At 38.5% G+C, this 27,788-nt stretch overlaps 1 protein-coding gene across 1 annotated transcript in view; it reads left to right on the top strand.

Moving 5' to 3' along the window:
• The window catches only part of LOC150079349 (uncharacterized), a 76,538-nt gene that overhangs the window by 28,770 nt on the left and 19,980 nt on the right, over positions 1-27,788 (top strand). Inside the window, exon 3 of the mRNA XM_090382815.1 lies at positions 25,835-25,964. Within this exon, the coding sequence (XP_090238941.1) occupies positions 25,835-25,964 (130 nt within the window). The remainder of the gene's footprint in view (positions 1-25,834; positions 25,965-27,788) is intronic.

Raw genomic sequence — 27,788 nt, 5'->3', positions numbered from 1 at the left:
TCGAAGCCTGTTGATTTATTTATTTCATGCAGTAATGACAAATACCTCAGTGCGGGCCCCTCTTTTCAGCAGGCCCTGGCACGTGCCTATTTTGCCTAGTGGTAAACGCGGCCCTGCACGAACACAAGGTTTTACAACTAAATTTCTTGAAAGGAATTCAATCAGTGATTTAACTTTAATATAAACGATTATTTTATGTAAGATGTTCGAGATGTAACTGTAAGAGAAGGGTTGAGATGCACATTTTATAGCTGGAGGATAAAAATCAAAGAAAGAAACGTATTTGAACCTGCGAATGGATAAGGCATCGCCGTTTGGAACCTCAGCGAACCTGCTTAAAAATTGTAAAAGACCCGGAAAGTTGCTCCAGTCTAATTACTTATTATCAAATTAGTTTAGTTTGTTTGCTTGGTGAGTTTAAAATGCCTATCATTTGTATATGGTTTCCTGATATGCATATCTCTTTTAAATCTTTATGCTCAGTACAGATTAGTCAGACATAAATGTCTTGAAGCCAGTTCTCGAATTGGAAAATATTGATCGAAATGCTAATATCTGACAACAAAAACAAGATTAAATATTTTTAGTGAAAAGTTTATCCACCATAGCAAACAATTTTGGACAATTCCAAAGCTAATCGGCGTTCATGGATTTCTGCACAACCACCCATAGTCCATATCACGAGTTTCACAGGAATTTTGGGTGGGCGTGTAGACCTGGGATGGGCAGGAATGCACACCTGCCCAACTGATCGGAATAGGGCGTAACGAGATTCGTTGCTCCATAAAACAGATTTCCACTACTCTATACATGACTAAACTTATTGTTTAGTAGGCATGGGTGCAAGGAAGTTTAGTCCATCCGATGCTCTTCCTTATAGGGATTGAGGGCCCTCTTGTTGGGATTTGAGGCTCCTTTCAATCTGGTGCCCAGTTGCATTGCACTTGTTGCATTTCCCGAAGCACTGATCCTGGCTCTGTGGAACAAGTACAGCGTTCGTTGTACTATGCAAGGCAAGACTGCTGATTGTGGTTGATGGGCTCATGTGCCCCTGTGATCACTTGGAGAGAGAACTTTCGTGGTCTTCCTGTGTGTTGCTGGACGATGGTTGTACCGTCACGCTTCTATTTCATGATAACATTACCAACGGTCAAATTTTGGACGGTGTAGGCTGTCAGAAATTGCGCAAAACGACAAGCCACCAGTGTGACATCCGACGATAACGCCCTACTCAAAATCAGACAGCTCAGCTGTATGTGCCATGACGAGAACAACTAAATCGTGTGGCTCATACACCTTCATTATACAGCCAGGCCTCTCATAACGTGAGTTCGATTAACGCGTTTTTCAGTTACCGCTGTTCGAAAAAATTATACCACTTTATACGATGCAAATTTCCAGTTAATTTCCAGTTAACGCGATTTTTTTTTTTAATTAATAGTTGAAAAAGATTTCAATCGCGCGTTAAATTTACCGCGCTTCGGACGGGCAATAAACAAACTTTTGCCTGCTGCCCGCCTCCGTGTGTTCCATCAACCATCGGAAGAAGACGTGTTACTTGTTATGTCTCCCACTAATAAAGTCAATGCACACTTGCATTTAAAAATTCAAAATTTTAAATGAACCAGATGAAAACGTTACCGCGAAGGAGATAACGGTAAAAGAACTAGATGAAATCTTTCGTATCGCAGAGAACCTCAAACAAAAGATTTGAGGTTCTCTGCGATATTTTTTTCGCCAGGGCCCAGAGAAGATTGTTGTCGGCTATCGGAAATTCATTGATGAAAAGAGAACGTCAACACTGTTCAAACGGCTGTTCAAATATTTCCGTAACAAATTGTTTCTTCATTATGTATTTTATGTCAGATGTTCCCAAACTTTCTCGGTTCACGGCGCCCTTAGTGTCTCAGTAATTTTTTCACGGCGCACTTAGACCAAAAGAAATACCTAACAGTTCCGTTTATTAAGTAGTTAGGTCCAAACAACTTAATAAGAAATGTTGAAACTGTGAACTACCTCGAGCAATAGCTCGAGGTAGTTCAGTTTCAACATGGTGATACTCGACAGATGTCGAGTATCGCTGTGTTTCCCTCGAAAATTTAAAATATTCCGCGGCGCACAGTTTGGGAACCGCTGTTTTATGCAATAAACATTTAATTCCATAATTATTTTCAGTATATTCGGTTAACGCGTTTCCGTTTTGCGCGATTCGTTCGCGGGACGAATTAATCGCGTTAATTGAGGTCAGCCTGTATAGCGATCTGAGTTCACTTGTTCATCTACAAAGTCCGATGAACTATGAAAACAGGGGTGTCCGTATAATTTTTCAAAGAATAAATATTTCTATTCTCACTTCACGACAATAATTGTCTTTGGCGTTTCCAAAAATAAAAAATAAAAATAATGAAGGCACAATGATTAACTAAGTACTTTAAATACCCAAAACAACAAGACATTACTGATTTCTTGTCGCAAAAACTGAATAATTTCGCCATTCAGTATGCCCACTATGCCTGGCACATGGACAGTGAAGTAAAATACAGTTTCGAAATTTTTAACCCCAGAAGGCCTGAACTGGATTAAGTCGATGTAAAGTGCGAGTTGTTGGAGCTTTCCACAGGGAAAAACTATGTTCATTCAACAGAACAGACAACCCGACCTTTAGAACAGACCAATTCATACCCTTAATATGCAATTACACGGCGTCTTGCAAAACTAATCAACCAAGCAGACGACTTCGTCACAAAATTGCTTTGCTTCATAACAAATTTAAAAAATAATTAAAAACTTATTAAAAAATATTAAAAACCCCACTTTATTTAAATGAAATAAATAGCTGAAAGAATTGCATGATGTGTATGTGCGCTACCGTTCGTGTTTTGTCAGCTTATTCATTTAAGCGATGAAATTGCCTTAATATTCTCAAACAAGGTTATCTTATACTGGGAGCAGTTAATATTATTCTGTACTTAGCAGATTACTTTTGATATGTTTGTGGGTGGATCGCTAATATTCTCTCTCTAATCCTTTTAAGAGTGTCGCAGCGTATATAGAGAAGTCCCGTTGTGGATACATTTCAAATTCTGTCAGCTGATGAATTAAAGGCACACTGACTTTCCCCAAGGATTAGTAAAACATTTCCATTTCGAGCTGTAATCGCGAATATCGAAGTCATTAATCTTTCTATTTATAAACCGTATTCTCTGGCTGTCTCGGGGTATAAACAGAATTTTATTCATTTATTTTAGATACGGTAATTCAAGATATGTAATCTAAGCGTCTAATGAGTAACTAATCCAGGGAGCCATTGCTGCCCCCACAGCCAGAGGAAATTCGAAGAAATATTGTTTAAAATTATAATTTGTTGTACGGTAACTATTCATATTGTATCATGTATGCTACATAAAAGCTGATTAAAAATTCTAGATAAATTCTAGCCGAAGTTTCAATTAGTTAATCACGCATGTCATCATCGTTCTGTTGCCTCCTTCTCTTCCCCTCCACTCCCCTAAAAAGGCATTCTGAATACGCTCCTGCGTCTAATATACAGGATTATGTGAGAACTGCAGAAATTTTGGCTTCTATCATGGTTACAGTTTTAGAGTATATTTTCGCCAGAGGTGTCGAAAATATGAAGGCAATACGCAATAGAGCATATCAAATGTAGCAGTCCAGGCGTGAACCAGCATGGACAGTGGTAGAGATGCGGTGTTCATATCCCACAGACAGAGGCAGGAATCTGCATACAGATAATAACAGAATGCTAAATTGATTCTCAACACCCGTTGCAGTATCACTACCTTGAATGAAGTCTCTTCTACTGTGAGCATGAGCCATGTTCTCTGAGATTAGGAGAGACATCGTGATAAGAATGCTGCAGCGCGTAGTGACTTGGTTTAAAGATATTATTGTACAAAAGCTTCATTGGTCCTCCTAGAGCTCTGACCCTAATTGCACAAAGAGTACACTATTAGGATGTTGTGATTAGGAAACTTGGATTGTGTCTAATAGCAATGGGAGTCCATATCAATTGGTTGTACTACAGTTCAGTGTAAGAGACAATTTGGTGAATGACATTTCGTTGTATGTAATAGTTTGGTGTATGCACAACAATTAAAAAAAATCAATGAAGTAAAATGTTTAGGAAACAACAGAAATTTTGCCGACTTAGAAAGGAGGAATACAGAAATTTAGGAAAAAATTTAGAAATAATATATTTTTTATTCATTTATTTTTTATAAAATAATTTATGTTGATCCTTCTCATAAGCAGGTTGGAAAGTGAGTACGTGCCTATTTCAGCATGAATCCGTCCATAGTTTAGCACCTTTAATCCAGATAACACTATCTTACCGCCTGCCCTTGATCCATCCACGGTACTACTAGCCTGCTACTAACTTCTTTCAATAAAAACTATAGCACGGATTGCAAACCCAAAGTCAGGAGTTGCTTATTACCCAGCCGGCATCCATTAATAATATCTACTTTTGGTCTCTGGAACAACTCCTCTCCATGCGCATTTCCTAAAAAAATAGAACTTACACTAGTTGAAAGTAAAGATTCTCTTGTATTCCAATCTTTAACCTGTCCGTGGCACTTTTTTTTTTTTTTTATAGAAAATCTTATTAAAAAAGTAGAATGTGCATTAAAAAACGAAGATGGATCGTACTCTCCATCAAAAATATAAAATATCAAAAAACTTGATATTTTATATTTTTTATTATGATCACTAAATTCACCCTTTACAGCGCAGCATGTTAAAAGTTTGCATTTTCTGTATTTCTTTGCCATTCACTGAATTTTCATACACCAAGTTGTCGCATACTCCTAACTTTCATGCACCGAACTGTGGTAAAACGAATTGTCTTGCAATAATTGATGTGATCTCTAACAATGGGGAGTAGTGTGGATACTGTATCAGCTATTGTCCAAGAGAATCAAAGCATAGCAAGTGTTTACCACTGATGCTTACATTAGTAAGTGCCTCCAGTTTATCTTCTTAGCGATAGCTGCGAGCTGGGCGCCTAGCCATCTGGCTAGCACAAAATGTCTTCACGCGCGCACAACTTATTTGCTACACTGGCACAGAAGGAGAAATTGGAATAAATTAGAAGTGTCGCTATTGTATTCTGTGGTAGCAACAACAAAAGACATCCTCTTGTAAAATCCAGTTTCAGTTGAGATCTCAACCGGAGTTTTACTGAGTTTGGATGTTCACTGTTTTCTTGGCCAAGCGTCAACCACGTGGTATGAAAAGTAACGCAACGTCAGTTTCCGCTAGTAAATGCTTCTCCACCACACCCTCCACCGTGACCTACTTCGTTCGATTAACAAGATGATTTCTCAAGGCCAACTCTCTCTCTTCTCCCTCCATCACTTTCTACTGCTACTGAATTATTATCACAGACGTAAGCCGATCAACTCATGGAAGTGCTTTTACTTATGACAGGCTTCTAGTAAATTGTTCCCGGATGGTAAAGTTAGTCTACTCCACCCATTCGTAGAGTTGACTAAAAATGTTTTTTTTTTTGTTTTTTTTTTAATCTTTAATCCTAGGTCCCAGTGTATCTTTATCACATACGAACGTGAAGATAATACTTTATATTGTCTTTAGAGTTTGCTAGAATACAAAGCTCTTCACAGTTCCAAAAACCCTACGACAACCACACATCAAATACAATTCTATACAGAAATTTATCAGCTTAGTCATGAAAATGGCGAGCATTCTGAGCGTAAAACTCTGGTTTTAATGCTGAAATCCTAGTTTCACAAAAAAGATGTTGAAAATCTATAGGCTACAAGTCAAATAATTGGATTGTAATCTTACATTTATCCTTCTGTTTCCATTTGATAAAACTCTTCTAGGATTTAAAAATACCAATAAGCGGAAACCGAACTGTACGCTACACACCATGGGTGGAGTAGACTAAACAAACTTCTTCTCACAGAAACGATTACTTCACACTAGTCTATCCCGTCTCTAAAAACGATATCATGTGGCCCGCCTTAAAATCTGAATTACATAGTCCAGTCTGTTGTAATCGATAAAATTAGCGCAGTGGGTGTGCATCGGTGGTTAGAAAGAAAATGTACTAGTTGATTAGCATGGCAGCAAAAGAAAATTCTTAAGCAGGGTCGGAGTCAGTAGTCTTAATTCCATTACGTTATTTCTTGATAATAAACTGAGACTTGCCTGTCCAGTGATAATAATGAATAACGTAAAAATAAGTAAATTTTTGAAGTAAATGTATTAATCTGTGTACAAGAAAACAACAAAGTTTCATCGAGGAGCCTCAGCACTGCTCAGTAATATGCACTGCAAGGTGGCCAATCCCTCCCCCCAAAGTTCTATCAATGTTTCTTGCAGAAAAATGTTACCTTAATAATGCAATAGCTCTCGATAAATATGACTGGAGTGCGCCATTCCTTTTGAAACATTACCTGGTCCAACACCTCTCTCTGTCTAAAGTTTGGAACGATATTTCCCAATTATCCACACATCTCTATCCATGCGGTAACGAAATGTTCATTAACAATTTCTTCAAAAAATATGGTCAAATTATGACCAAGTGGATGTGAAATCACATACTGTTACCATTTTCATATAATGGTTTGTATGTTATTGCAGCTGGGGCTATTCAGTCCGCACACCACAGTTATGCGTATTAACAGCACCATGAAGACAAGTGTGCATCGCTGATTATAAAACGCAATCTAGCCATTGTCGTATTCAAGTTTTGCGATATACAGGTGTGCGAAATTCAGACCGACTTCTGAGTTGAAGAGCAACGACTCCTGAACTGTTTTGAACTTGACACCACTGCACCCTTGTGAGTGCAGTGTCAGAATCTTGGTCATTGTTCTAGTACAGAAATCGGGGAATTTGTACTTGTGCTAGGCATTTCGCTTACACAAGATTCTCGTAAGGGTGAAGTGGAAGGCAATTCTTTTAGAGCTCAGTTAATATCGGCAACAATTTTTACGAGCATCAGGATAAAAGTGAACGGGCAAACTCATTGGATACACTTAATTTACACAGATAATATATTGATGTTTATAACTTCAGTTTCTTTTTCACAAAAGCATCTGTTCTGTTTAACTGTGCTTCAGTTGTCATGTTCCTAATAAACAGGTTTATTAATTTCTATTCTTATTTTTAAGTTATCATCTCTGTTTTACACCTTTTTGTTTTTATTACAATAATAAAAAAGTAACAATAATAAACATGTTTTTTATAAAATTAAATATGACTAATTTCTATTTTTTAAATAAAATAGAATTTACCGATATTTGATTAATACACAGATCACCTACAAAATCCTCACGGACCACAGGGTAAGCACCACTGATATAGACTTATAAAGGAAAATAAGTATGCGATCGATTTCATTAATACTCATTGTGTGTGCACTTATTCCGATTTAAATTTTAAAAAAGCGAATAAAAACTTTTATGACATTAGGAGCTGATATATGGGTTTTTACCGAGATTTGTGTGTATGCTTGTCCTGGGTTTCTCAAAATCACTTTAACCACATCTCTCTAGTTCCGAAATCCCATTTGCATGCCTGATACTAACCAGTAGTTGACCGGGTGGCGGTTTAGGGATTCCTGGAAGAGCCCAGTACTTTCTTAGACCCTCCCCTCCAACCACTAATTTCAATTAGTGGTTGGAGGGGAGGGTCTAAGAAATCCATCTTTTAATACAGTCTGGAAAAGGCTTGATTTCGGATCCCGTCTCGACGAAATAACCTTAAATTTATCTGCCTTTCTTACAACGTGACCCAGTTAGTCTGTCTCGAACAAGGGTTGCGTAGAAACAGACGTAGTACACTATTTCAATGTTCATAATATTAGTTGCCTTGGCACTTAACGTATCACCACTTCTGTCTTATTTTACTATATGTGATCTCGTGTATTACATTTGTAAAAAAACTTTCTTCGTTTGCAGTGGCAAAATTACCATGTCACCAGGTTCGCCACCGGAAGGAGGCTGAGTAGTTTTGGGACCCAATAGCTGGTTTGGTATTGTTATTAACGATTACGCGGAACCGTATTAATCTGATGTGAGTAAAGAATTTATAATTTCACCTCTGGTCGCGTAATAGCCTTTTGAAAAGGGCTGAGTTAAAATTCCTTTATAGACCGGAATAAATTTAGGACCTATTCACTGCGGTTTGAGTCACGTCAGTTTTCAAGCAAAAAAAGTGCGAGATTTTGTACTTGGACACATGTGGCTACATACCTATTTACCAGAGCGATGATGGCAGTGGGATACCACCGCATTAGCGTGCATAATTCATAATTCCTCAGGAATTAAGGACCTGCCTGCGGGCAGAACGCAAAGGAGCTAAACACATCTTTTTTTTTTGCCTCAAGCAGTTTCTTCACAGATAGCGGAAATGCACTTGGGTAATAGCACTAATAGTAGACAGGATAGCCTTCTCCTACCGCTAGAGCTATCTTTAACCACAAAAAAAAAAAAAGGGGGGGGGGCGGCTGAAGCCATCAGTTCTTCCACATTGGCCATATATATCGTGCTGGGATTTTAAATTTTCTCCGATGTTTCAGCACAGAAGCGGGCAAACCTTTTTTCTTTGTCATTTCTGTTCATTACAACTATAAAAATCTTCATGCATGCCACTTTGGAAGGTGCAAGAAATAGAAATAAGCGATTAGAATAAGTATCATAAAATCTTTATTTATATTTTTGGCTGATGCAGAATTCCGCTTCCTTGCGTCACTAATAAACCAGCATGCCCTAGAGTTGCCGATGCTTGCTTATGGTCCTTATGAATCAACTGACCATCCCTCTCCACTCGCTCGACATCACACTGGTTCCAACGGCTCACAAGAGGGCAGAATCTATTAGATATGATTTTCTCCTCGGGTTCCTATCAGCTTGTAGAAGGAACACTTGATTTGTACCTTTTAATAATTTATCTTTGGATACTACCAGATCCCAATTTCAATGACACGGGACTGAAAGTGGCGAGGAGGATCACCTCACAAAAATGCTTTAATCCAGCACGTTTCATTGAAGCTGCGACATAAATCTCGTGATTCACCTCTTCTTGTACAGTATATCAGAACCATTACAGACTGTGCGGGAACTAAAACCGTCAAAATAACTATCACGTGGTAGACTAGCTTAGTATGATCAGCATATTTAATTAATGATAAATTAATTTATTTTTCTTTAATTTAACGATTATTTTAATGTTAATTACAATTAATACGTGTTATTAGAATACTGTAATTGCTTGATCAAAATGATCCGTGATATCCAGCAGTTGATGTGTACTTAACAAATATAGTGTAAAAGAATTTCGGCTGTAAATTAAATTATTTCCAATGTTAATTTACTAGAAATATGTTCAACGTTTGCATTTATGAAAACACCACAGGGGCTTACATCTAGTGGGTATGGGCTTGCCACACCCAGGGTCCTGAGCTGGATATCATTATTCTTCTCCTTCTTGGTGATTCCTTTATACTTATGACTCTCTCTCTCTCTCTCTAAGGGTACCTCATTTTTTTTTGGCTGGCACGGCAGAAGTTTCAGGCTTCCTTGCACCATATGGCTAATAATAATAATAATATCATTTCAATTTTATTACAAATTCGTTTTTTGATAGTTTTCCATGTTTTGCAGTGAAATCTACAACTGTGTGCCTATACATATATCTTTGGAATGCTAGTAGATTCCAAAGTGCATTTATTATATATTTTGCTGGGGGAAAAAAAAAAAAAAAAAAAAAAAAAGGAAGAAAGAAAACGTTGTCTCTCTTCTCTAAATCAGTCCTCTGATGTAGCGTGCTAGTCTTTGGTTATGGGTGTGGCTGGAACAGTTCGAATGATGACTTTGTGTCACAGAAGACTCATGATTAATAGTTCTCTTATATTATGGTCTTGTTCTTCCCCCCTCCCCCCACTTCCTTTTCTCCCGCACCTACGGTCTTGTCGTTGGTTTAAGCAGCTAAGTGTGCGAACGACAGAACAGCCAGAACATTATATTGTAGGAAAAACAGCATCCAAATTCTTCAGAAAATAAATTGACACGTGAAAATATTAATGAGACTTTATAGACCGAATTTGTTTGATGAGAAATTTTCCTTGAAATGAATATTCTTAGTTTTGTTACTTGGATTGTTTCATTAATTAAAAAAGGAAAAAAATTCTATAGGCTACTGTATTAGTTAGGAATAGTAGAAATCTCCTCTGGCTACATGAAAAGCGCCGATAATACCATTATTTTGCCACGCCGAGAGCTGCCGATTGGACACGATAGCTTCCAGGCTAGCCGGCCCAATGTAGAACATCCGGAGGAACACCAACAGTCGAATTCGGTTTACCTAAAGAGCGACAAACTGTCATTTTAAATTAAAATCAATAACATGGATGACCAAGCGTAGTAAACCTGAGAGCAAGATAAACCAATTGTTTGAGAGTGTCATTTATATCTCGTATTTTTCTATTATATAAAATTTACTTATGGCAGTGGTGCTAGGATGATGCATTAGATTCTGCTTACGCAAATACACACATTACGAGATGGAGCCCGTATACTTCAATAAATAAAAAAGAAACCACAAATTTGTTTCAAAAAAGAAACCAAAAGGAGGTAGATTCCGTATGCAAATATGGAAACGCTTCTCCTGCCCCCAGGAGAAGCATTTACGTTCATGATGTATTGCACTACCTCGAATAAGTAATGCTTCACCAATGGAGAAGACCAATGTTAAAATTCTAATCCAGAGCGTTTGCACCGGGGGGGGGGAAGAATGTAAACTACAATTAGTATATGTGTATATTTTTTATTATTCTTTAATATTTACTACATATGAAATTTTCGTGTCTTTTGCATTTTAGTGATTTATTTTTGCCGTGTACCACCTAACGAGTACCGCACTTAGTTGATTCGATATTTTGTGTTGTGTTTATTTGACGTAAATGTATTGAATTCGTGTTTTATAAAATAAAAATTACTATTTTTCACCGGGGGGTGTTAAATTTTATTCCACCCCTGGTCACCTCTCCTGGATTCAACACTGCCTGCCACTGCTACAGGACATCCTTAAAATTCTAGTGTGATTATTTTGCATAAAGCATGAGACTACGTGTAAGATTCACGAGTGAACGGTTAGTGCCATTGCACCACGTTTTGTTCGTAGTGATCTGTCGAAGTATATAAATGGCATTGTTTTAATTATATCTCATATTATTATTATTATTATTATTATTATTATTAGCCATATGGTGCAAGGAAGCCTGAGGCTTATGCTGCACCAGCCAAAAAAAAAAAAAAAAAATTCTTGCATTATACCCTGAGAGAGAGAGAGAGGGGGGGGGGAATCACCATATCGCAAATAGGTTCATGATGTATTACACTACCTCGAATAAGTAATGCTTCACCAATGGAGAAGACCAATGTTATTTATTCTCGGCAGGTACTCTAGAATAAATAACAACATTTGGTTTTTATCCTATCCATTTTATAAATAGATGAGAAAAAAAACTGTTATCCACATATCTGTCCCTATTAGACTTAGGAAAGCAAAAAGGTGAAGGAAGTGATAGTCAGAGAGGAAGAGGAAGAAGAAATAGCGTTGAAAGAGGCAGTTACTCCTTACTCATAAATCCCTCTAACTTGCAATGCTTCCCCATTAAGGAAGACTCTTGTTATCTATTCTCAGTAATATGAGAGATTGGGCAGCATCGAGCACCTTTTCAAGGCTTGTTGGCCTCTCCTCGGTAGGCTGCTAGGTATCCTGGTGTTGCAATCGTGACAATCCAGTTATGAAGTTTAACTCCACAATATGAGAGATTACTGATGGTGTGCAATAGTATAAACTAAAGTGATTATTTTACATAAAGCATAAGACCACATGCAAGATTCACTAGTAAAAAGATTAGTGCCATTGCACTTCGATAGTTCACTACAAACCATGTTTGGTTTGTAGTGAACTATCAAAGTATATATAATTGGCATTGTTTTAATTGTATCTTATATTGTAAATACTTTCACACTGAGTTCCATGGTATTTCACTACCTCAAATAAGTAATGCTTCACCAGTGGATAAGACTAATGTTACTTATTCTCGGTGAATACCACCACCCAGACGGCACCGTTTCAAAGTTTGTTGGTCTCTCCTTGGTGGGCGGGTAGGTACCCTGATGTTGCAATTGTGAAAATTCAGTTATGAAGTTTAACCCCACAATATGAGAGATGCCTGATGGTGTGCAATAGTATAAACTAAGGTTATTATTTTGCATAAAGCATGAGATTCTGCGTAAGATTCACTAGTGAACGGATATTTCTCATGTTGTGGAGTTAAACTTCATAACTGGATTGTCACAATTCCAACCACTCACCCACCAAGAAGAGGCCAACAAGCCTTGAAATGGTGCAGTCTGGGTGGTGGTATCTGCTCAGAATAAGTAACATTAGTCTTCTCCGTTGGTGAAGCATTACTTATTCGAGGTAGTGCAATACCATGGCAACTCATTGTGAAGGTATTCACAATGAGATACAATTACAATACCAATTATTAGCATTAGTAGAGGCATTTGATGCAAGAAAGCAAGCTTATGCAGAATCAGCCAAAAAAAAAAAAAAAAAACACTTCCACTTCACCCCTCTGTTCGTTTGAAATACCTGTCCAGCTGAGCCTTAAACTTAAATAGGCTATCAACTTCCACGACAAGGGATGGAAGTCTGTTCCACCAACCAACCACCCATTGGCTAAAGGCAAATTTCTGCACGTCTATCCTACATCTGTCTTTCCTCAATTTGAATTTATGCCCTCTCAGGTGATTATTCTGAGCAAGAGGAAGAATACCATCAGCATTGAGCATGCTCAAACCATTCAAGGCTTTATACACCTCTATCAGATCGCCTCGCTGGTGCCTAGTCTCCAGACACTGTAATTTGCAAAACTTAAGCCTTTCTTCGTAAGAGCAACCCTTTGTTCCATTCACTAATCTTGTTGCCCTTCTCTGTACTCTTCCAGCAGCTCTACATCCTTCTTGAAATGAGGCCTCCAGACCTGTATGCAGAACTCTAGGTGTAGCCTGACCATTGCCTTATACAAGGGAATAATCACCTCCTTATCCCTTCTAGAAAATTCCTATATATCATTGATGCCGACCGGGCTAGCTGGGTGGGTAAAGTGCCTGCCTGGCAACCCAAAGGTCGCAGGTTCGATTCCCGCCTCGGGCTTGGATCAAAGTACTGCAAAAACCTTGGGAGGTGCATTATGGCCACAGAAGCCTATGCGCCAACAACTACTAAAAAAAAAAAAATATCATTGACAATATACCATGAGCTACTCTTGCAGTCCATCTGCACTGCTCAGAGAACTTCATATCTGCCTGCACAACCATCCCCAGGTCCCTTTCATTCTCTACCACTGTCAGTGTAGTACCATAGAGTTGATATGTTGCTCTGGGGTTGCTGTTTCCCATATGTAGTACTTTACATTTGTCAATGTTAAACTTCATTTGCCACTTCTCAGCCCATCTGCTCAACCTTTCCAGATCCTGTTGCAGCAGCATAGTGTCAGTAGTGTCCTTGACAACCCTGCCAACCTTCGTATCATCTGCAAACTTGGACATTAAGCTTGATATACCATCATCAATATCATTTATAAATACAGAAAACAATAATGGACCCAACACTGAACCCTGAGGGACTCCACTGATAACATTAGTCCACGATGAGCAGTGTCCATTGATTACCACTCTCTGTCTTCTCCCCCTCAACCACCCCTTTATCCATAGCAGCAATTTGCCTCCAATGCCACACTGCTCCAATTTGTGCAGCAGTCTTCCATGTGCAACAGTATCAAAAGCCTTTCTAAGATCCAAGTATATAATATCAAAGTTATTCCCTACATCCAGTTCTTTTGTGACTGCATCATAGTATCCAATCAAATTGGTCAGGCAAGACTTTCCCTTAACAAAACCATGCTGTGTCCGAGCTATAACTGAAGTCTTGTCTAGATGATCCTGCAGTGCTTCTTTAACCAGTGCCTCCATTAATTTTCCGGGAACAGAAGTTAAACTCACAGGTCTATAATTACTTGTGTCAGCCTTTGATCCTCCTTTGTGAATTGGGTCACGTTTGCACATCTCCAGTCTGTGGGTACCTCCCCTGAGTCCAAGAAAGCTCTCATAATTATGGCTAAGGGTTTGCTTACTTCCTTTCTGCCTCCTTTAATATAACTGGATAGATCCCATCCACCCCAGTTGCCTTTCTTGTCTTTATCTTCAACAATTTCTCCTCCACTTTACTCTCAGTTATTACAAGATTCTCTAGCTTACTGCCAGAGTTGAATACACCTCTGGCATTCCCCTCGCTGAATAACTCCTCATGTCTGAATGTCAATGCAAAATATTAATTTAGTTTGTTAGCTACCTGAGCAGGATCATCAACAGTTGACCCATCGATATCAAGGTATACCAATCTGATTCTTCTCCTCCTTCTAGAGTTTACATAAGTAAAGAACTCTTTGCTGTTTTTCTTTGCATCCCTTGCCAAGGATTTCTCGTAATCTGCCTTCACCTGCCTAACCTCCTTTGTAACTTGGTTACAGATCAACTTGTATCTATCATAGGCTTCTGTGTCACGTGTTAATTTGTATGTATCCCATGCATTTTCTTCTCTGCCATATATCTCATTAGTTCATCTGACATCCATTTAGGCCTAAACCTTGAATAATATTTCTTAGTTGGTATGTAAAGCCTAGTAGCTTCCAAGGTAAGTTCTTTGAATGGTTCCCATTTTGAATTTGCTTTTGGTAACATCATCAGTTGGTCCCACTGTATAGAATTTAAATACTGTCTCAGTCCATCGTAGTCGCCTTTACAAAAGCAATAACCCTTCCCTTTACCCCTAATGGTAGTTACCTCTTTGAGTAAATCCCACTTCAGAACACTGTGATCACTTCCACCTAGTGGTTCATTTATCTGCAGATTCTTAATGCATGAAGAATCACTACTGATAATCAAATCAAGAGTATTACTCCCTCTAGTTGCCTCCCGAACATGGTGATGTAGAAAACAATCATCCAATAAATTCACAAAAGCCTTGCTAGTATGTGAGTGACCAACCCACAAATTCCAGTCAATATCTGGGAAATTAAAATCCCCCATTATAAGACTCTCTGATTTACTGACCCACTCTATGAGGTCGCCGTAGCCTAGTGGTCAGGCGCGTGGGTGCATAAGTACACGTGCCTTGAGTGACCGGGGTTCAAGCCCGTGACTGCTGAATACGGTACTGTTTCTTGATTCTGTGTATCTTGTAAACTCCTCTGACCGTTTGGTCGTCCCGGAGTATAAACAGAAAATTTATTTATTTTATTTTTCTGTACAGTTTCTTAATATACTCATCAGAGTCATTAGGCCTATAGCACACTCCTACTCTCATTTTTGATCTCCCATTGCTTATGTCACACCAAACTGACTCAACACTGCACTGTCCAGTGATGTCGACTGGTTTCACTTCCTTGGATTTTATGTGTTTCTTAACTAATAGCATAACCCCTCCTCCCTTCCTATCCTGTCTATCCTTTCTGTAGACATTGTACTCCCCAAATTCCAGTTCTGCATTCCGTATATGTGTGTGACATGTCTCTGATATCCCAACAATATCTGCCTTTTGATGTTTTGAGCAATACCTCAAATTCATCAAATTTATTTACTAAACTCCTAGCATTGGTGTACATGCAAGTATACATGCACCTGTTTCTATTCTTAGCTACCCGAACACAACCCATGTGTTTACTCGTACCGCAATGCCTCCCAGCAGTCTCTGAAATATCCTGCATCATGTTTTCCAGGCTTCTGTTCATTCCAATAGAAGCAGTGCAAGAATCTCTTTCACCTCTGCCAGTGGCTACTGTTAATCTATTAGTCTTTGTCTCCCTCCGAGCTAGCAGTTTTCCGACCCACCTAACACTGCCTAATTATATTATATACTTCGACAGTTCACTATGAACAAAACATGGTGAATTGGCACTAACCCATTGACTAGTGAACCTTACGTGTAGTCCCATATTTTATGCAAAATATCACTTTAGTTTATATTATTGCACACCATCAGGCATCTCTCATATTGCGGAGTTAAAACTTCATAACTGGATTGTCATGATTACAACACCAGGGTACCTACCTGCCCACCAAGAAGAGGCCAATAAGTTTCGAAATTGTCACCAGGGGGAGCTTGATGCTGCCTGGAGTTTCTGAGAATAGGTAACAACAGTCTTCCCTACTGGGGACGTGTTGCCTATTCGAGAAGTTATGAGTTTGAGTTAAAGGAGTTATTGTTCCTTTCTTCTACACCATTTCTTTTCTTCTTTCTCCCTACTATTAATAAATAATAAATAAATTTTTTGTTTATACTCCGGGACGACCAAACGGTCAGAGGAGTTCACAAGATAGACAGAATACAAGAAACAGCACTGTATTGAGTAGTCACGGGCTTGAACCCCAGTCTCTCAAGGCACGTGTACTTATGCACCCGCATGCCTGACCACTAGGCTACGGCGGCCTGCTTACTTTCGTCTACTTTTTGCTTTCTAAATCTAATAGTGACAATTATTATAGAACCATTATCCCCACACAAATACAAACAAGCCTTGAAATGGTGCAGTCTTGGGGGCTTGATGATGCCTGGAATTACAGAGAATAGGCAACAAACAGCCTTGCCTAATGGGAAAGCATTGCCTGTTCAGGGAGTTTGAGGAATTACTGCCCCTTTTATTCTTCAATGCCATTTCTTCTTCCTCTTCTATTATTTTCTCTACTTTTTTGCTTTTCTAGGTCTAATAGGGACAATTGGATAATAGCTGTTATCCCACACATATGCAAACAAGCCTTGGAACAGTGCCATCTGTGTGGTGGTATCTGCCAAGAATAAGTAACATTAGTCTTCTCCGTTGGTAAAGAATTACTTATTCAAGGTAGTGCAATACCATGGCAACTCATGAAGGTATTCACAATATGAGATACAATTAAAATGATGCATTATATACACAGAGTGGCAGAAATCATGGGACACCTACCTAGTAATGGGTAGGCCCACCTTTTGCCCATATAAGGGCAGTGACATGGTGAGGCATCGAGTCCACTAATTCATTAAAACATTAACAGGTATTTCCATCTATGCTTGCTGCACTGTTGTCCATAATTCTGTCGCATTCCTGGGTAGAGGATCCAAAGCTCGAAAGGACCTTTCCACAGCAGCCCAAGGATGCTCCATAAGGTTCATATCCGGTGAACAGGGAGGCCATTGCATGGTGGTAAAATCTGCAGAATGCTCTTCGAACCATGTTCTAGTCACCATAGCTCTGTAGGGAGGCACATTGTCCTGCTGGAAGAGTCCATGCCCTGTGGGTGCATGGTGACCACGAAGGGATGCAGATGGCGCAAGGCTGGATACGTAACCTGGGCCGAGAATAAGTAACATTAGTTTTCTCCATTGGTGAAGCATTACTTATGGCTGACCAGATGTCCTGTGTGCCAGTTGAACATGCCCAAGACCATTACCGACTGTCCACCTGCCCAAAAAGTTCCTTATTGACATGATGGGTGCATTCGTGCGGTTTCCACCAGATACGCACCCTCCCGTCCACTCAAAATAACTGGAAACTGGACTTGTCGGACCAGGAGACCGGTCTCCAAACATCCAAGGTACAGTTCTGATGTTCTTTCATCCAGTTGAAGGGTAGAGTCCTGTGTCATGGTATTAACAATGAGATTCTGGTGGGTCAGCGGCTCCCATAACCTATTGCAGCCAATGATTGCCTGATGGTCTTGGTGGAGACATTTCTGGCACCTCCCTCGTAACCCCAGGGGCTTGCATCTGGTGAGTATGGGCTTGGCAAACCCAGGGTCCTGAGCTGGATATCATCATTCTTCTCTTTCTTGGTGATTCCTTTCTACTTCTCTCTCTCTCTCTCTTTCCCTTAGGGTAACTTTGGAAATTTTTTTGCCTGGTGCAGCATAAGCCTCATGCTTCCTTGCACCATATAGCTAATAATAATAATAATAATAAGTCAGCGGTGATTTGTGCTACTGTTCTCTCCGGTTGGCTGAAACATTGCGAGACAGACTTCAACGGCCACTTTCATCTACCAAATTTTTCTGCCCACAATGAGATGTTATTTTGGAAATGGTGTCTTCCCGATACACTCTTGATACTGTTGAATAGGGATAGTGCAATTGCTGCACCACCTCTGCGATAGTGACCCATGCGTCGAGTACCCGCTATCATCCCTCTTTCAGTCAGTTAACTCATGACGTTTATCCATACTGACATCAAATAACCAGCTACGTGAATGCAGTATACCTATATACCTACCAAGCAGTTGGTTCATCCACTAGCAAGAGGGGTGACAGCATCGCATTGCCCAGAACCAGGTATCCCATGAATTCTGTCTTTTCAGTGTACTTCAACTATTCACTACGAACAAAACATGGTGCAATGGCACTAACTCGTTCACTAGTGAATCTTACACAGTCTCCTGCATTATGCCAAATAATCACCTTTGTCTATACTATTGCACACCATCTCATATTGTGAAGTTAAACTTCATAACTGGATTGTCATGATTGCAACACTAGGGTACCTACCCATCCACTGAGGAGAGACCAACAAACCTTGAAATGATGCCGTCTGTGGGAGCTTGCTGCTTCCTGAGTTACCGAGAATAAGTAACAACAGTCTTCCCTAATGGGAAGCATTGCCTAGTTGAGGAATTTGAGTGAGGAGTAACTGCCCCTTTCCTCTTTTGACAGCATTTCTTCTTCTACTATCACTTTTCTCTACCTTTTTTCTCATTACTTATTTGAGATAGTGCAATACCATGGCAAGTTGTGAAGATATTCACAATATGAGATACAATTAAAATAATGTTAATTATATACTTTGACAGTTCACCACTAACAAAACGTGGTGCAATGACACTAACCCGTTCACTAGTTAAAATTCTCATGTAGATTTCCTTATGCACGACTGTTGAACTGCACAGATTGTTTTCTAAGTGGCAAACTTAGACAACCCATTGATGTCTGCATCACTAGGGTTATTGGTTCCCAAAAAGAGTTATAATGAAGCTACAAACCTAGCCACCCTGAGGCTGTAATGATAATAAATATAGACAACTTTTGAATAGCAATATTGATTTTAAAAAATAGAAAAGATTCTTAACAATTTTCAACACTTCTATTAAAATAAAAATAGATGTAAAGGCATATTGTATTTTCAGTCTGTAAATCTTTTGAAACAAAATGAATGATCTAGAAATTGTTGATAGTTTTCTAATAAGCAAGGCACAGCTGCCTATATACAGTAGAATTCCAGTTAGCTGAAACAATTGGGACCAAAAGTATTTTGTACAGTCAATTTTTTTTCTGATAATTGGTTTTAATGGAAGCTACGTACCTTCAGGTAAACCTGTCAGGTATGCCTGTGCAGGCACACTTGTACAGGTCTACCGGATGTCCGTAGTGCATCCACATGCTCCAGTAAACTTGATACCATTCATTCAGTTGGCTGACTATGGCATCGACAGACGACGTTTTAGCAATAATTGGCTTATTATTTGCAACAAAGTTTTTTAAACGCTAAGTTTTCAAAACTTAGCAATTTGAAATACCATAATTTTGGTTGGTAGATATCCTCTGTACCCGATCCTGACTTCGATGATGCCTTAACTTTTTTTTAATTCTTTGCGATAACTGCATCGTATGTTATTTATTTTCTTGACAACACTTTCCTTTTTGGCAGAAGGCTTAACCTCTTTCAATTTTATCAACAACCTTGAATATGCTGCTTCTTTCTTTACATGATCATGATATTCTTTGCACAGTTCACTTCTATAAATCTCTAAAAAATTCTTCAATGCACTCTTGGTGGCTTCGGATGCCATTTTGTTCCTATAGTACACGCTTTGTCTTATCTACTATGACGCAGCACTTGAACTGACACCTGCCCAGTGTTGCCAGACAATTTCATCAATTTCCCCATAGATCAATTTAAAATTCCCCTATTTTAGCAAAATTCTCAGAAAATCTCCCAGATTTATTAAAATTTAATAAAATATAGTAATGAATTTTATTATTGCTGTTATTATAAATTATATTTATTGACACTGATATTAAAAGTTAAAATTTACTTCTGATTCAGGCAACTTTTTTATTAATCGGTGACAAAATTAATAGTGAATTTTTTTTTCATAGAATTGATGTAATTGTTAATGATAGTTGAATAGGGAAATCCCCCACTCTGGCAGTGTGCCTGCCACGTCGCTACACACGCTCCGGTTTGCCTGCACAGGTCACTCCGGTTCAGGCAAATTGAATGATTTTTCATATTTCCTCTGGTCGCCCATGCAGGTCAAAACGACTGTGCAGTTTTTTCATCTACATGCTCCGGTGGACCTGTACAAGCATTCCTGCACAGGCATACTTGACAGGTTTACCTGAAGGCATGTAGTGGCCTTAAGTAATTGATTTTTAATTTATTTGCAGTATGAAAAGGAAGTAGAAAAAAAAATGAATGCAAGAAAACTAGTGCAACGTTCATTCATAGTTTACACATAATGTTTGGCATATGCTTACACAATCAATGTTTTTCTGCTTGAAAGAGGGTGTTTTTTTATTACCTGCTGCAAGATTCTGTATTTGCTTGAAACACATAATAGGTTTACAATTCGGCCCATTTAGCAGCAATTTGAAAGAAGGCGTTAACAATGAGCTGTTGTTTCCATGACATATATTCATTATAATGCCATCTTCATTTTTAATTTCTATCTTATTCAGATAAGTATTTAATAATGAAACTATTTCCTCAACTGTAAAAAAGTGATAACTTGGATTGCTAAAAAAAAAAAAAAAAAAAAAAAAAACCTTCAGCTAATGCACAATTTATGTGCACTGTCTCTGGTTTTGTTGTTGGAAATTTATGGCACAGTGGGCTACAAAGAACATAATCCACATGTCATGGATTATATTAAATGTTTATGTTAAAAATGAGACAATAATTAGATTCTTTTCAAGAAGGTGAAGAATTTATTGAGATTGGCTTTGTCTCCAATAATAAAATGATATCTAGAGTCCAGCTTGAGCTGCTCCAGCAGCAGAGAACACAGGAACATCCTCCACAGCAGAGATCCTTGGTTCCACAGGAAGTGGCTATGGCTGGTGACTTGATTGTCAGGGAAATATCAACTCTATTGTGGAATAGAACCAGCGTATGTCTGATAGGGGCCTAATGTCATCTTTAAAAGCAATTCTGTTGTGCATCTTAGTACTAATGATATTAAGCTTAGGAGATCTGAAGTTTTAATTAACAAGTAGAGAAATGTTGAGAAAAAGTTGCGAGTTAGAATTGAAATTGAAAGTGTCTGCAATTCTGCCCAGACACAACAGGAGGAAGTACACGATGAGAGCCTTTTCAATCAATCTGGCCCTGAAGAGGCTATGCAGGGCTCAGTTTTCTTTGCGTGGTCTGTGCTTGTTAACAGGAAAGACTGTTTTTACAGGGATGGGATACGCTTATTTAGAATAGTTACAAGAATATTAGAATGCTATCAAGGTAGTGTTAGGTGGGTTGGAAAACTGCTAGCCTAATACACAGACTAATAGATTAACAACAGCTGCATGCAGAGGTGAAATGTCCAACAGAAGCAGTGCAAGAAAGTGATTCTTGCACTGCTCTGTTGGACATGGAAAGTCTAGAAAGGTGTCAGGGATTTCAAGACCTGCTGGGGATACTCGTGGAACAAGCAAATGTATTGGCTACGTTAGGGTCAGTAAGAGTACAAACAGGTGCATATATACTTGCATTTACACTAATGTAAATAAATAAATTTGAATTTGAAGTACTGGTGAAGATATCGAATGCAAACTTTTGGAGATATTGGAGACATAGTGTCACTCAATAAGGGATTTGGAAATTGAATGCGGGGATAAAATGCATACAGAAAGGGCACGCAGGATAGGAGGGGTTATGCTCTTAGTTAAGAAGCACATAAAATCTAATGTAGTACATACTGATGACATGGGTAGCCAGTGCAATGTTGAGTCACTTTGGTGAGACAAAAACGAGAACACTGAAATGAGAAATGATAACAAAAATGAGAGTAAGAACATGTTTATTGGCTTAATGACTGATGGGTATTACAAACAATGATACAGAAAAATAGAATGTCTTATCATTGGCAAATTTTAACTTTTCAGATATTGACTAGACTTGTGGGCTGGTCCATACAGCAGCAAGTTTTGTGGATTTATTGGATGATTGTTTTCTACACCAACATGTTAGGGACAACAATAGAAATCAATATTCTTGATCTGATTATGACCAGCAATTGTTCATGCATTAAGAATTTGCATATAAAAGAACCACTAGGTGGCTGTGAGCACAGTATAAAGATTACTTAAAGATGTAACTAGCAAGGGAAAGGGCTTCTGTTTCATAAAGATGACTACAGTGGTTAAAAACAGTTTTTAAATTCTGTGCAGTGGAACCAATTGATGAAGTTACCAACTGCAAATTTTAAATGGAAATTATTTAAGGATGTAATCATGGATGTTACTAAGCTTTTTATTCAAACTTAGAGATACCATTCAAAGCTTAGCCTAAATGGATGCCAGATAAACTGATGACACTTGTGGCATAGAAGACAAATGCCTGAGGTGCATATAAATTATCAGGTGATATAGATGCCTACAGTAGATATAAAGTAGTATGCAATCATGTCACAAAGGAGGTTAGGCAAGCTGAGGCAGATTACGATAGTCTCTGGCAAAGAATGCAAAGAAAACCAGCAACGACTTTACTCCTGAAAAAATTAGAAGGAAGTGATTTAGTCACATCTGTCTATTAAATATGAATGGATTAACTGTTGATGACTTGCTCAGGTTGCAGACACACTGAATAGGTATTTTGCATCTGTATTCACACAACGAAATTTTTAGGGATGTGGATGCCAGGAGTGTATCAAATTTTAACTCGGGGAGCTAAATGATTTTGTTGTTTGGTTTTTAGGAGCATTAGCAACTAAGGCCATATTGCTCCGGGAATATGCGATGGTCATTCCCTGACTTTTCCGCATCCTCCGTATTTGGTGGTGACGGGCTCGAACCCCGGTCTAATCAAGAAGCGTGTGCTACGCACTGTTGCTCCTTCCCACCTGGCTACGGAGGTGCCTTAGTGGAGGAAAGTGGAAGAAAAATTGTTGAAGCTAAACATAAAGAAAGGTGCCTGGGGTTGATGGGGGTCGGTCTGTCCAATTATATTATAGTAGGCATCAAAAGAGGTAAGCAAACTTTTATCCATGATTATGATAGCATCCTTGAATTCATAGGAGGTCCCCATGGGCTAAAGTTATGCAAATGTATCCCCAGCAATATGGCATTAAAGGAAAACTGCTCTTTTTGGACTAATATTATAGTGAAGTCCCAGGTCCATTACTGTTTTCTATAATTATTAATGTTATTGATGAAAACATATCATGTTTAAGTTTGCTAGCAGACAATACAAAGGTTGGCAGGGTGGTTAATAATAATCAGGGTATGCTACTGCAACAAAATCTAGACACATGGGCTGAGAGGTAGTAGTTCAAGTTTAATATTGACAAATGCAAGGTACTTCACATGGGGAGTAGTAATCCCAGATTAAGGTACCAACTGTGCCGTACCACACTCAGAATAGTGGAGAATGAAAAAGACCTGGGGATAATTGGGCAATCAGATATGAAGTTCTCTGAACAGTGCAGACAGGCTGCCAAGACATATATCATGGGCTTTTGTCAATGATATACAAAAATTTTGCCAGCAGGAATAGTGCTGATTATCAAGGGTTCCCCCCACCCCAGCTCCACATTTGTGTACTCTTTGTTGCAGTATAAACTGTCAATGTCAGATATATTAAGTTTTAGTGTTGACCCATTGTTCTGCAGGCCATTTAGCTACAGGGCCTCCAGTGCCACATTGCCCATCCTCTGCCCTAGGGATGCAGGCCAGGTTTAGTAGGGAATAGAAAAGTTTCTGGCAGGGGTAAACCCTGATGATGCCTGAGTTTAACGTCCTCCCCCTTAATGTCTCATATTGATTGGAACATTAAGGGGAAGGGATCCCTCCACCTCCTCTATGATATCTTTCCCCAATTATGACTTACATGGTTGGGGCTTAGCTTGTTCTTCACAGCATTATTAGAAAATCTCTCCTTTCTGCATGTTTTGCTCTTCTGGTGGCATCACCCAAGCAGCAAGAACAGTCCCCACTGAATTACTTTGTGTTCTTACAGGGAAAATCCCTGCAGACCTGCTGGTGGTGAAATCTGTTCTAATGTATACTCACAGAAGAGGGTTTCCCAGAGAGATTCTGGACAGGCGGCCAATGGCCCGAGTTTAACATCTAAGCAGAGGAGAATTGATGAATTATTGATGAATTAGAAACCATATGGCAGAACCAATGGACTAATTCTGAGAAAAGAAGACAGACATTTGCTTTCCTACTCTCTGTTCATACTGTGAGCCAGAGGCTTCAGTCATGAACCCTGTTTAGGTAGTCTGCTTGTTGTCTTCTGACTGAACATGGCTTGACATAAAGGTTTTGCCATTTGGGCCTAGATGACTATTGCAGCTGACTTGTCCAATTTATTTGGATCTTAGAGCCTGACTGGAACAAGCAACTCGCACACACATTCTCTCTTTCTCTACCCCCCCCCCCCCCAACACACACAAAGATATATTAGGAGCTCTCTCTTGGAGAGTTGAGAACTCTTTTCTGAGTTTTGTGTGCATATCAAATGTCTTTTTCAGAGAAGAGCATCTCTGAGAAGATAGTAATCTCCTTTCTTGTAGTGGGAATGGTAACTTGTGGAGGGGATGTAATGGCCTGTCCCTGCCAAGAGGCAAAATGGTTGTCATTATCTTTTGTTTTGTTGTTTAAATTGACCCATGGGTCTCTGTTTATTGTTTTGTTTTTATTAACCAATTAGATGTTAAAAGAGAGTAAGCAGATGAGAGAGAGCTTGGGTAGCAACAGAGTTACAAGCTCATTTAAATGACAAAATACCCTGCCTTTATCATTTTAGAAAATCAGAAACAGGAGTGGACATAGCATTGATCCTTGAGATTACCCACTTCTAAGCAGCCCACACTCAAGAGTAACCATTAATTACAAACTATTTATCTCATCTCATGTAGTCATTCCATAATCCATCTAAGGATCTTTCCTACAAGGCACCAGAAGGTAATGTTGTTAACATGAGAGAGAAAGTGGATCCATTTCAATTCTCTGCTTGTGTTTTGAACTCAGATATAACAATCTAGCACTGTAGTTTAGTGATTCCCAAATTTTCATACTTGCTACCATTAAAATTTTAAAAGATTTTCCAGTACCCCATAAGTGGTTACCAGCAAGATTATCTGTTACCCAACTAAAATTAACCAATTTATTATTTTCAAATCTGATTGTACACTTTTTTTTTTTTTCCCTTTTAATTTCTGTGGACTAATGTGGTTTTTGTAGACCAGTCATTTTGAAACTACTAACATAGTCCAAAATTATGAAAAACCAGATTTAAATGATTTTCACTGAATAGATTATGTATATATTGTTACTACATTTACTGTCTGAGTGTAATGAGCACTTAAATTCATTTTCTGTACTTGTAAAAATTATTATATGATATCTTATTGTTTTATATTTATTTGTCTGAACTTTTCCTAATTCATTCACATAATGCAGCATATCTATCCACCTAAAAGGAATGGATCATTTCCTTCCAATTCATCATTATTTTATTTATCCAACAGGACTGTGAAAAGAATGGTGTGTCAACTGAGGACAGTTCACCAACACCAGACTGGATGGAAATGAAAGTGGTTGGTGATTTTCGAGTGTGGCAACTTATGTTTCTTGCTCTAGGTGGACTTGTTGCAATTGGTAAGTAGGTGAGAAGTAAAAAATTTTTGTGCAGCTACTGTAATATGATTATTAGTAATGCAACATCTCAGATCTATTAGAGGAACAAAAAGATACTTGAAATTATTAACATTTAGTACTGTAATTGTTTCTACTTTAATATAAATTATAGGTTTGAATATTTTTCTTATGAACTAGTAAAGTATTTTTTTTTTCAAAGTAAATATCAGTTAAATATTAAAATATAGGGCAGTGTTAGCTGTTTTAAGTTAACATGAATGTTAGTGGGTGAATTTATTTAAAACATTTCTTTAATATATTTTGTGTAAGCAGATATCCCTACTAACATAAAATTCATGCTATTACTTATTTATTATTTTTTTTTATTGTTGATATTAAATACATAAAAGGAAGGTTTTCTTGTCCAACTAATGTCCTCCACCACCTAGCAGAGGATTCCGCTAGGTGGCAGAGATGACAACAGTGTGATTATCGTGCTCCATATTTTTTGCTATTTTCAGTTTAATTATGAGTCATGTGCTAGCTATATTTAGTATTAATCGAAAGTTCAGAAGTGCTTCTATCTATCTAAATATACCAACTGAGGAAGAAATACAAGGTCAAGTAAATTATGATTATTGTTTTTTGGTCTCATGCATGAACATTGCTATATGTGGTACGGCCATAGATAAGTTTTCTTGGCGGAAAGTTCAATTACTCAGCTTTCCCCACCTCTAATCCTCCCTCAAAGTTGCACCTTTCATTAAGGGCAGAATTTAACCGTAACTGGGTGTGGAGTGTATAGTTACTCTCTCCCCACTACCGCACCTTTCATAGAGACATAAGTGAAATATCTGGCCAATGCTTGAATTAAATTAAATATACAAGTAACGCTTCTACGGCCTCAATCGCTACAAATATGGAAAAGCAACCATCTCATATGACGGAACAAGTATGCAGCATAAGTAATATTGTAAATAAATATGCCATTAAGTGCTTCAATGTGGCAGCATCATTAGGAGCTGCTGTTCCCAATTTGATATTGTGTGCTTAAATCAAAGCAGACGAAAGAAGTTCCTCTGCTCAAAATGCAGGTCCCATAATAAGAACAACAGTGCAGAACAACGAAAGGAAATAAATGCAGTAGAACTGTGCGTCATAGACACTGGAAATTCAGAAACTGAAGAACCCTCCCCACATGTTTCTGGCAACCTCATGGTAACGGAGCTGAATGGGGAAGCTTAGTGGCTCATTAATTGATACCTTAGGTTGTGATGCATGCCCAGATGATTGCGAGCGCAAGAAAACATATGATGAAGAGCAATATGGAAATGATACTCTTGACTACAAAAAAGAAATAAGCTGTAGTGGGGCTCGGAATGATCAAGAAAACAAAACAGATCAGGATTACTCTAAGCACAAGTCTCAAATGCTAAAAGAGGTACTTGAGGAACTCCTTTTCCCGATCTACAAAACTCTGCAAGGAATCCAAGAGGAAACCCATGAATTGCATGAACAGAATAGAAATTAATAGCCAAACAGAAACTAATGAATGATAAATTAGACACAGTCTTAACTCAATTGCGTGCAATTAACAGAACAATCAGGTGAAGTAACCCAATACTCGAAAACCCACAGGCTTGCCCAGCTGGCATGATATGCAGTTTGCTCGTCAATTTCAAAAGTTGTAAGAGGGAAACCAATGGAGAACTCGCACATTAAATTAGAACTGATGACTGCCCTCAAAGGTAGGGCAGAGTTGCAAGATGCTGATCCCTGTGAAGAGCAGTCACCCCACCCCCCCCTGAAATTTTTGATAATTCGAAAAATCAGTCCTCCAATAAA

This window comes from Mastigoproctus giganteus, chromosome 10, assembly GCF_048544385.1.
Source record: "Mastigoproctus giganteus isolate SK-2022 chromosome 10, ASM4854438v1, whole genome shotgun sequence".
Lineage (NCBI taxonomy): Eukaryota > Metazoa > Arthropoda > Arachnida > Uropygi > Thelyphonidae > Mastigoproctus > Mastigoproctus giganteus.
The sequence above is the reverse complement of the archived record's forward strand: the minus strand, read 5'-3'. Positions and strand labels throughout refer to the sequence as shown.